The sequence below is a fragment of the Diabrotica virgifera genome, chromosome 8 (assembly GCF_917563875.1).
Source record: "Diabrotica virgifera virgifera chromosome 8, PGI_DIABVI_V3a".
NCBI lineage: Eukaryota > Metazoa > Arthropoda > Insecta > Coleoptera > Chrysomelidae > Diabrotica > Diabrotica virgifera.
Genome location: NC_065450.1, coordinates 63,597,966 through 63,610,237, shown reverse-complemented (window position 1 = coordinate 63,610,237; position 12,272 = coordinate 63,597,966). Strand labels below are relative to the sequence as shown.

The window sequence follows — 12,272 nt, the reverse complement described above, 5'->3', positions numbered from 1 at the left end:
TACTACTAAATTAATCAAGTTGCTAGTATATTTGACAGTTTTAAAAAGTTCTGTTTGAAGTGTAGCAATTCCCATTATTCTCTCATTCAATTTTCTTAATTTAAACAAAAACTAAAAAAATTGCTGCTTATTCCATACAAATAATAAGTAAATGTTTGATGGAGTTTTTGTTTTGTTACAAAAACAAACTAAAACTGAAAATTAGATATTACTAAGACCAAACATTTTGTAAGAGATCCTAGACTAGTGAAAAAATATATTATTATCGCCTCTCCTTTAATGGAAAAGCAAGAGTACCAGTTTCCTGATGATATAAACTTTTCATCTTTTAATGAAATTTCCAATAGGTGAGTTGTAAGAATTTAGTGTATAAAAAGTAGGTAGGTGACAAAGTACAGAATGCATCTCATTCAAATACTTAAATAATTATTCAAATCTTATTAACATGTACCATATTTTTTGCTATAGGTACCTATCTTTTCTTATTAAAGTTTCATCTTCTACCAAAGTTGGATATCAACATGGCAATTCTTATTTTACTTACAGCAATGCTAAATAGTTGGTTAGAGCTCGGACTAAACCATTCCCTTAGATTTCATAACCAGAAGGTTCGTCTTCTTCCTTTTACCTTTTATTTTGCTCCCTATAATCAAACACAGTAGACTATAACGAGGACCTCTTACTATATGACCGAAATATTCAGCCTTCCACACCTCTTAATTGTCTGTATGATTTCTTTCCTCTTATTAACCCAATCAAGGACTTCAATATTGCTAATTTTGTCTACCCATGATATTTGTAGCATTCTTCGATAACACCAGTGCTCAAAAGCTTCCACTTTCTTTATCTTTAATTGCTTCAATGTCTAGGCCTCAGATCTGTAGATCAAAGTTGTAAAAACATAGCAGCGCAACAACTTTATCCTTAGATCCATTCTTAGATCTTTACTAAAAAAAAAAAAGAAATGTGACAAAAAGAAATTTGTTGAATATGCAGCTATTGCAAGAAAACATTTATCCCCCATATAATCTGATGAACTTACTAGCTTTGAACAAACCATCAATCTTTAGGATTCTTTTAAATTATGTTAAGTCGTGTTAATTGAAACTAGATTATAAAATTAGTTGTGTAAATTAATAATACCCTGTATCCCTACTTAGTATGTGGTTAGTCACCCTGAACGATCTGGATGCGAAAAGTTTTTTTCCCTTACCTACTCTGGATTGTTTTTGTAATGGATTCGGAGATGGATCTGTAATGGTCTTGGTGTATGGTGAGACGTCGATTTCAAGAAGTGTTGCTGGCTAAATGGGCACAGTTCCCAAAGGCCATAAAAGAAAAAAAAGTTAATTTTAATACCATATATGGTATACCTTTCATTCAGCCATTCCAGTATGTTTGTCAGACTTTGTAGAGTTGAAGTGAATATGACAGTGTCATCGGCATATCTTATTATTGTTAAGAATTTCACCATTTATGCTCATCCCATTTGTACACTCTCGTAAAGCTTCTTGGTAGATGGCTTCCCTATATATATTAAACAGCAGTGGCGACAATATGCAGCTCTGTCTTACACCCTGAAAAATTTCTATTTCTTCCAACATTTGATTCTCAATTCTTATTTTGACTTTCTGGTTCCAGTAGAGTTTCACATTACTCTGATGTCTTACTGTCTTAGTTTTTCAGTTTTATTAATTAGTTTATCGTGCTGTACCTACCTTCTCAAAACACTTTTTCAAAATCAATAAAGCATGTGTACATGTCTTAGTTCATGGCTAGCTATACCTATACCATCATTTAACTCAAACGTCAGACGTTAGAATATCTAATTATTATGTATAATATTAATTTGTAAATTATTCTGCATATCATGTGTATTTGCTTCTTCCCCATAATAAATGTTTGTGCCAAGAGATCATATTTTTTCAGATACTTGTTCATATAGGCTTTTTAGTGCAGTCACTGAAGGTGGATATGAGCTATTACCTCCAATTTCGTGGAACCTCCATCGATTTGCATGAAAATTTGTGAGTGGTTAGAGGATATCTCAAGGAACAAAGTTAACATGTGCCAACTTGCGCTTTTACCCTGGGGGTGGATGCCACCCCTTCTCTGGGGTGAAAATTATTTTATTAAAAATAACCCATAATTCGATAGAGGGATAGGTCTGGATCCCGCGTATGAAAAAAAAGTTGATTAATAGCAAGCTGAAAATTTGTTAATAGCTTAAGGGTGTCTAGTCGGACAGACTTTGATATATTGGAGCACTGGAACAGGGGAAGTTTTAATTGTGGAACAGGTTAAAAATTTGGAACAGGTTAAAAATTTGGAACGGTCAGACCACGAAAATGGCACATGTGTTTTGTCCGACAGAACAGACTTAAACTCTTCGAACAGAGATTAACCTCTCATGCAAAAATCAGACTGCTATTTATCACCAAATGGGCGTTTTAATGAGTGAAACATGTAGAATATGTCAAATGACAGGAATTATGACGGGTGATAAATAGCAGTCTGATTTTTGCATGAAAGTTTAATCTCTGTTCGGAGAGTTTAAGTATGTTCTATCGGACAAAATAAATGTGCGGTTTTCGTGGTGTGACCATTCAAAATTTTTAACCTGTTCCACAATTAAAACTACCTGTTCCAGTGTTCCCATATATCAAAGTTTATCTGACTAGACTCCCTTAGCTATTAACAAATTTTCAACTTGCTATTAATCAACTTTTTTTCATACGCGGGATCCAGACCTAGGACAAATTCTAAGCAAAATTTGTTTTATAAAGTTATTAAAATAAATTAAAACTTTTTGAGTTATTAAAGATCAAAAATTTTAATTTTTTGTGAGAAAAATGCATGTTTTTAAATATTTTTCATAAATAACTCAAAAACTAAAAAAGTTATTATTACCAAAATTGAAGCCAATAAAAAATGAAATAAACACCTTACTAGACAAACCTACTAATGTTAACTAAAAGTGAGTTATAGGTAATTGAATGTATATTTTTTGCAGCGAGTACCCAAATCTAAATATTCAAGCTTAAATAACGGGAAAATTATGCATTTTATGACATAACCTTATTAAACATTTGTCAAAGTATTTATAAATATCTATCAAATGAGTCCCGGAACAAGTTAGGTAATAGCATTAAAATTTATACTCCAAAAATTTTTCAAAATATATCTTTTAAAAATTTTCCATAAAATGTTATTGTTTTTTTATAATAACTCCGTTAATTTTTACGATATCAGGTTCACCTAAAAACCATTTAAAAGATAATTCACAGAACCCATTAACGCCTATGGGTACCATATGGGGCCAACAAATTGCGTACGCATCGGAGTCTATTAACCATATTTTTAATTAAAATTTAGCAAAGAGATTGCCTATTTGTAGTTCAAGGTTACCTCTTCTTGAGTGAACAACCCAAATTTAGTTTTATACCTATTTTCCAGTGTAATAAATTTTTCAATTTACGGTTGGTTTTGTTTGTGCCAAAATATGGACATTCGTTTCGTGTAAGTGTTTTATTTATTATTTTTTGCAGTATTATCCCCGTTTTTGATTTCAAAAGATGTTCTACAAACTTTAATAAACAACTTGTACAGGTTTTCATAATACTTCATCTTTTAGTTTTTTCGTAAATAGGCCAAAAATATGGGTGTTCCCAAATGGAACCGCTAGGCGGTTTGCTGGATATGTTGTTTTCACTATCCTTTTTTTACTTTTCTTATTTTTAGAGGAATTTCTTTGATAAAAGATCTCGATATAGCTTTTGAGGAAAACGAAAGTAATAATGATGTTTCTGCCGTTTACATAGAATCTCCAGATACTAACATTTTGACAGACGAAGATTCGGCAGATGAAAATGACGCGGGTTTTATTGAAAATCGAAATAGGAACCAGATGTCTTCAGGAGCGGAAATTAGATTTTCGAATGATACTAGAATCGAAGGCACTGCTGAAGACACGATCGTAGAAGAAACCACTTAGATCCACCCCGGACTAGCAGCGAAATTCCATCTGCGCTAACTGATGGAGGTCTAAATATGTTCACGCTGCAGCAAAATGCAGATTTTTGCAAAGAAAGGGATTTGGTTTCTACAGTGTATGATTTTCTAGAGTCTGATTACTCAAAGTATGCTGGTTCAAGCCCTTCAGAACTTTTTAGATTACAGCAACTAGACCTAGCATGCAAGTTGTATAGAAAATCTGGTCGTAATATTAGCCAATTGGAATTTACACAGGATATTATCGAAATGTATCCAATAATATATAAAATCCCACCGAAAGCACCAGGGAGAGTGTCCGCAGCTGCAAGAAGTGTCTCTCGAATTGGAGATATTCGGTACGAGGGATTAAATCATTTTGTGGTTTCTGAACCAGAAAACAAAAGATGAATATGCGCATGCATTGAATTTTTAATCCGAGGGAGAACACTGTGCTGCAAATATGATATGGTCCTTTGTATTGCCTGTTTCGCAATTTTCATACCAAGTAACCCTTAATGAACATCTACCGGGTTCACGCCTAGTGGTCCCGGGAACAGTTTTTTTCTCAATATTTGTTTCATTTACAACAAATGTTCTTGTTACATTTACGTTTTGTACAGAATATTGTTACATTTAACAATTTTTAATAAATTTTGTCGAAAACAAAAATTTTTTTTCTCGGCATTAATGGGTTACCGCGTTGAACTTAATCTTTTAAACCTCTTACTTTTTTAAATATGGCCCCGGTTGCATGGTTCTCGCAGAAAAATTTAAGCTTTAAACGTTTCTATCTCGGTTATTTTTTACCCTACAGAAATAGTAATAAAGGTAAAATATTTGATACAGAAAAACTAAAATTTGGTTATATATATATATCGTTTATATATCGTTTTTTGCGTATATTGAGTATTTTTGGAGTTATTATCAAAATAAAATAAAAATTACGATAATTTTAAAAATTCTGATTTTTTTAAATATCTTTTTTTCAATAATATGCATTCTACACCGGCAAAATTGTTGAAATCATTACTTATGCTAATATAAAGATATTATTGTAAGGATTACTATAAATTTAAATTTTTGTGGAAATTGCAACTGTTTCATTTTTCACTTTTTCCTAAAAAATTCGAAAGGTTTCTCTTATTTTCATCATAACGTGGTTAATGTTGATGATATTAACTTCTCCTGGAGCTCATTTTATATGTATTCCGAAGTACTTTGACAAGTACTTAGCAAGTATATTTTATAAAGTGCATCGTTTTCCCGTTATTTAAACTTGAATACTTAGATTTGACTACTCGTCGAAAAAAATATAGATTCAATTACGCGTAACTCACTTTGAATTAACATTAGTTTAGTTCTTTAGTAAGGAGTGTATTCAATTTTTTATTATCTTCAATTTTGATAATAATAACTTTTTTGTAAAAGCTTATAGTTTTTGAGTTATACGTAAAAAACTGCTTTAAAACATGCATTTGTTTACGAAAAAATAAAATATTTGATCTTTAATAACTCAAAATGTATTGATTTATATAAAACCTTTATACCTTTATATAAAAAATTTTGCATAGAATTTGTCCCTCTATCGATTTATAGTACAGTTGTGGCCATTGAATAGTTTACACCCTTTAATATCCAATGGCCAATTTTTGAATTTTTAACTCGTTTAAACGCACCTTTTACGTCAAAGTGACGTTACCAGTGGCGGACCCAGAATAGTTTGATTAAAATTAAAAAATTAAAATAAAAGAAATCTCTTTTACAAAATGTAACAAAATGGAAATTATAGAAAGAAGTTTTTTGAATAAAATTATTGAGTTTGCGCATCATTTAAATGCCTATAGGCATTTTGGACGCGTTTAATAGCTTTTTAATTTATTTCGATACGCGCGAAATTTTTGACAAGTATATTTTACAGTATTTCATTATAAAAATGAAGGTGTAAACTATTCAGTGACCGCGACTGTACCTATTATTTTTAATAAAATAATTTTCACCCACTAGAAGGGGTGGCATCCCCCCCCAGGGTAAAGGCGCAAGTTGGCATCATGTCACCTTTATTTCTTGACGTAGGTATCCTCTAACTACTCACCAATTTTCATGAAAATCGATGGAGGTTCAACGAAATCTTAGGTAAAAACCTTCAGTGACTGCACTATTTTATATAATAGAATCTTTACCACCCTGAACTCTGACCTCTATTATTCCACTAATATACATAGTTCTTTACAATTTTCTTTTTCTGTCTCCTATGTGCTACAGCCAAAGTCGGGCCCCGGCCTCCCCCACCATCCACCTCCAAGTATCTCTGTACCGTGGCCGTCTTGCATGTATTAGAGGCCTTAGGCACATTAAAGGCCTGCTTGCATAACCACTGTTACCATTGGTAACAGTTAAAAATCTTACAAATGAATTTTTTTATGACTACTATGAAATAATTCCATTTATATTTTTTACCAACAGAAATATTTGTTATTCTTGTTCTAATGATCATTTTTCAGTGCGTCATTAATTATGACGTCATATACTGTATTGGGTGTGTCGAGACTTATTTCATGTAATTATTGACGAATCTGACAGATGCCAGAATCGTACTTAGCCATAGGTGAAAAGCTTGTGGAATTAAACTAATTAGTAATTTAGTAGATTTGATTTTTATATAATATGTTAACATGTAGGTATTTTTTATAAAGGAGAATAAAATTAAAAAGTAAACAATATTGTTCATTAAATTTATAAATATGGAAACATTAAAAAATGACACAAAACTATCAATAAACTTTGTTTTTATCTTCTTCTCTAGGTGCTGTCTCCGCTTCAAAAGTTGGCAATCATCAGAGCGATCTTTATTTCTGAAACCGCGGCTCTAAATAATTCATTGTTAGTACATCCAAACCAGTTCCTAAGGTTCTTCAGCCATGAGTTACGTCTCCTTACTATGGATCTTTTTCTTGCATAATGACCTGGAGTATTAGAATATATTTATTCTAACGAACTAAATTCTAAACCAAAATTAAAAACTAACTTTTAACGAACTAAATTCTAAACCAAAACACAAAATAATGCACAAAAACATTATGAAACACAAGGGAAGTCGAATTCGAAATTTCAAAAGGACAGGTACACAAAATACTGACCTGACAAATAACCGTCACTTGACTCTTTGACACTTCTAAAAAATGGCCAAAATGGACGAAGTTTTCGTCAAATGTTCGTAATACGTGTATTTGATTGGCTAGAAAAAACGCGCATTCTAAATATCAACGAATCAAACGTAGGTTAGGAATAGACATCTTATGTATATAACCATTGTAATGCTACATTATTTTTGTGTTTAATCACGGAGCCACCGCTTTTTCCGTCTCATCTAACTTAATTCATTAGAGAGAAATCGAAAAACTGTGACGCACTGAAAAATGATCATGAGAACAAGAATAATAGTACCTAATTCAGTAAATAGCCAACTAGACACACGAAAATATTGGCTAATTATTGTGAATCCGTTGCACGTTATTATACATTGTTACCACATTTGGCAGTGGTAACGCAGGAGGAACCTCGCTATCGCTCGGGACTAGCTCGTTTCTGAAAATTTTGAAGGAGCGAAGCCTCTAGAGACGGCGCGTGGGCACGCTGTGTATATCAGTATTGTAACCATTTTTTGGATTGGTAACGTTGGTTTAGTACCTATTACAGATTACAGTGTGCATGCATTTAAACATGGAAGAGTGTTGCTGCGTATTGCGTAATTGATCAACTACTTGAAAAGTCATTCTCATTGTATATTTTTTTATATATAATTCTGAAGAAATGGAAGAATGAAAGAATTATTGAAAATGGAAGACTTACAATATAAACAATAGTTTTCAAAATATGTTCTTTTTCCTACTTGTTCATTTTTTTATGTTAATTTTATGGTAGAATAATATCTTTATAATTTGTTTATTATTTATTGTTATACCGATTACATATACATAATTACGTATAGGTCTGGATCCCGCGTATGAAAAAAAAAGTTGATTAATAGCAAGCTGAAAATGTGTTAATAACTTAAGGGTGTTTAGTCGGACAAACTTTGATATATGGGAGCACTGGAACAGGGGAAGTTTTAATTGTGGAACACTTTAAAAATTTGGAACGGTTAGACCACGAAAACGGCACATGTATTTTGTCCAACAGAACAGACTTAAACTCTCCGAACAGATATTAAACTCTCATGCAAAAATCAGACTGCTATTTATCACCAAATGGGCGTTTTAATGAGTAGAACATGTAGAATATGTCAAATGACAGGAATTATGACAGGTGATAAATAGCAGTCTGATTTTTGCATGAGAGTTTAATCTCTGTTCGGAGTGTTTAAGTCTATTCTGTCGGACAAAATAAATGTGCCGTTTTCGTGGTCTGACCGTTCCAAATTTTTAACCTGTTCCATAATTAAAACTGCCTTTGTTCCAGTGTTCCCATATATCATAGTTTATTCAACTAGACACCCTTAAGCTATTAACAAATTTTCAGCTTGCTATTAATCAACTTTTTTTTCATACGCGGGATCCAGACCTAGTACATATAATTTGGGAATAGTGATTTGTTTAATTTTATCCCACAGGATTGAATACAAAAACTTATATTTGGGAGGTTCAAAATAATTTTTTTGAATAAGATTTTTTTACATCTGGTTTTGGTAACACTTTAGAAAAAGTCACGCGTTGCCACTGGTAAAATGGGGCCCCTGGTATATAATAAACACTATTTTGTTAGAATAGAAAAAAAACATAAATAGATATGCAAAGTTTTAGCTTTATTTTTAATCCTTTACAGTAACATTTGTATAATGAATAGATAATTAAAATAATGTTAATTACCGGACTACAAAATTGGTGCAATAAGAACAAACTCCACTTGAATGTAAAAAATGTTAAGTTTTTCTCGTAAAGTCAATAAAATCGAAACAAGCTATACTATTAACAATAAGCCATGTTTCTTCTATTTATACATATGCTGCACTATGTTTGGCCTACCTTTTACATTTTTCTGGCAAAGGTACATTATACTCGTATTTTTGCAAAATTTCGGAATGCTTAATTTGTAGAACAATTGTAACACTTGTTTTCAATACAAATTTCAGTCCTATACAAATAATATCTCATCACTGTTGATGTAAAATAATAGACAAGCAAGAATTCAACATTTTAGAATTTTGCCAGTTTGACGATTCGCCACATATATTTACATATTAAAATTATTTTAAAGGCAATAATAAACAGTTGTTTTTATTTACCTCACTCTTGTTACTTTAGCTGAAAATGTAGCTGATCAATATTTTTAGTATTAAAACCGAAGACTTCAAAACGGAATACGATGATGTGACTCTGTTTGCTCAATTAGATAATATCACCAATAATTTAACAGCTAGTATCAGTGATACGGCCATGGCTACTCCTATATTTATAACTGCCAAATTGCCAGAAATCCAGAACGAGTCAACTGAAATCGAAGAATTACAAAATAAATCGTTTTTACCAGATCCACTTAATGGAAACCATATTTCCCATTTTGTCAGGTACAAAATTCAAGACGGTAAGCATGTGAAGATATGGGAGTGTGGCATATGTAAGTAAATTATGCCTGGTTGCACCAACAAATCTTAATCTCCAGCTTAGTCCAGCTGAGCTTATAGATAGAGTCTCATTTATGTTGCACCATAATTTTTGATTCGATTCTTTACACAATATACATGGCAAGCTGAAAATTGATTTAAGACTCAATGGTGCAACACATACGTTTCGTAAGCTGAGCTTAAAGCACGTCTTAAGCTAAACATCTGTTGGTGCAACACGGCATTAATGTAGTTTAATTAAATTAAGTTAGCAATAAGTATTCATTCCAATCTTCTTAATTGTTTAGCAGTTCTTGTTATGATCGTTAGATTATCAGCAAATGCCATGCACTGGTGCCCATGTTTCATGATTGTGTCTTCCACATTCATGCTGCATTTTCTTCTTACAGTTTCCAACACTAAGTTAAATAATGTATTGGATAAAGGATCTCCTTGTCTCAAGCCTTTTGCAACTGTCAATTGAACTGAAATGGGTAGAGTTGTTTAGTGTCATTTCTAGTCTGAATAATTTTTTTGGTATACCCAAATTTCCATACTGCTCAATACATTTTGACTCTATCGACTTTGTCATAATCTTGTCTAAAATCCACAAACAAAACATGGAGAAGAACTTTACCTTCGTAACAAGTTTCTGTATTTCCCTTAACACGTTGACGGACATATCGTCTGTAGACGTCTAATTTCCATTGATGTAATGTGACACAACGTCTATAGACGGCATTTTTAAAATAACTAGTTATGAAAAAAATTCGATAGATCTTCAGATGAATATAAAATGTGACACGACATCCATGGCCGTGGTACACATGTTTACAAAATGTTAAAAATTTCATTGTTTCCATAAACTATAAGCGCTAAAAGAATTCTCTAATTTCCTTATTCTACATTGCAAAATACAGTCACAACACCTGCTTTTACATTTGCTTATACATCCGTCAACGTGTTAAGGAGAAGATTTGGTCTATAGTAGAGCTGTCGTTTTCAGAGTTGGCCTGATACAATGTATCTCTTGTACGATTCTCTTGTAAGACTAAATACTCTTGTAAGATTCTCTCTCTATAGTAATTTTCTTTCTTTTACATATTTCTCAATATGCTTGCCAAGATTTTGTATACAGTATCTAGTAAGGCTATACCTCTATATAATTATTACACTTCAGTTTGTCTCACTTTTTATACAGCGGGCATATGCGGGCCTCATGCCAATCATTTAGCATTATTTCATATTCCCATATTAGGCTATTGATTATGTATTTTAGAAAGGAACTACAACGTTAATGGGATTTTATTGTTTCATATTGTCAATGGACCTCTATATATGAAAAAAGCGCGGAGTGCTACCATTTAAAGGGGTTCGTTTTTGAGGAGTGAATTAGTCCCTAGGCACAGGGCGAATTAGGGTGAGTTCTATGAACTTTTGGTGCAAACACGTCTACAGGAAAATTGTTTCAGGTTAAATTTACTATCGAAGTATCGCATTTTTAAGTCAAAAATACTTTTTTTTACAAAAATATATTCAAAAGAAAAGCAAGAACAAAACACGAAAGATAGCAATTTTGTTTTTTGCCCTATAACGTTTTTCCACGGGGATATAGGTATAGGCATTGCTTCACAGAAAAAAAACTTCCATCCTTTCTCTTTAAAATGACGTATGAAAGAAGTCTCTATGATTTAGAATTTCCAAAATATGATTTTTCAAAGATCACCACTCAGAGCGATTTTGGGACATTTTCCTTGTTACTTCGCAAGCATTGTTGCAATGTTGCATTTAATAGAAAGAGAAGTCAATTACCTTTAAAATGGTCTATCATAGAATGCTGTGTAACTATGTTTAAGCAAGATATAGTTTTTCAAGGTTTTATACTTTTAATGATTTTTGAAATATTTTACGATTATTTTTAAAATTTCTCATTATAACTTTTTTTATTGTATATTTAGGTATATTAGACATTGTGCAATAGAAAATAAACCTTGTGTGACATATACTCATACAATAGGTCCCACTAAGTTAAAACCATATGGAAAACTTTTTTATTATTAACTTTATGAAAAAAAGTTATTCTTTATAAAATGCTCTGCATAGTCTAAAACCTAAGATGCAATCATCAGTTATAAAATATTATCAATAGTGTACGAGGTACCTATGTTAAAAAATATGAATTTCGCTCAAGATTAAAGTACCTTTATATTTCACAATATCGAAAATTGTTATTTGTAATTACAGTTATATTCTTCTAATTGAAAAAAATAAACAATTTTAAAATTTTTCTCAATTTACTTTTTAATTTTAATTTTTAAAAATCAATTTCTTGGATATCCTACGGATATCTTGTTTGAAAATTGTCCTAGAATTTTTTGCAATACACCATTTTGTAAAGAAAATATGCTTTTTTATTTCACATAGTATATACCTAAATGTACAAAAAAAGAGTCATAATGAAATTTTTTAAAAATAATCGTAAAAAATATCAAAAATCCTTAAAAGTATAAATCCTTGAAAAAGCATAACTTGCTTAATATAGTCATATAGCCTTATACAATAGACCACTTTAAAGGTAATTGACTTTTCTTCCTACTAAATATACCATTGCATATACTTAGAAATGCGAAGAAACAACTTACAGAACAATGTTTGCGAAATAATGGGGAAAATGGCCCAA

At 31.6% G+C, this 12,272-nt stretch overlaps 1 protein-coding gene across 7 annotated transcripts in view; it reads left to right on the top strand.

The window, feature by feature from the left end:
• LOC126890603 (zinc finger protein 710-like) overlaps positions 1-12,272 on the top strand; it is a 51,348-nt gene that overhangs the window by 8,154 nt on the left and 30,922 nt on the right. For 2 of the 7 annotated variants that reach the window (XM_050659681.1, XM_050659680.1), the window contains one exon: positions 9,323-9,606. In XM_050659681.1, the coding sequence (XP_050515638.1) occupies positions 9,426-9,606 (181 nt within the window). In that variant the 5' untranslated portion in view covers positions 9,323-9,425. Of the gene's footprint in view, positions 1-65; positions 348-9,322; positions 9,607-12,272 lie in introns of those variants that run through there. The other 5 variants (XM_050659679.1, XM_050659678.1, XM_050659677.1 and 2 more) reach the window with 5 other exon arrangements.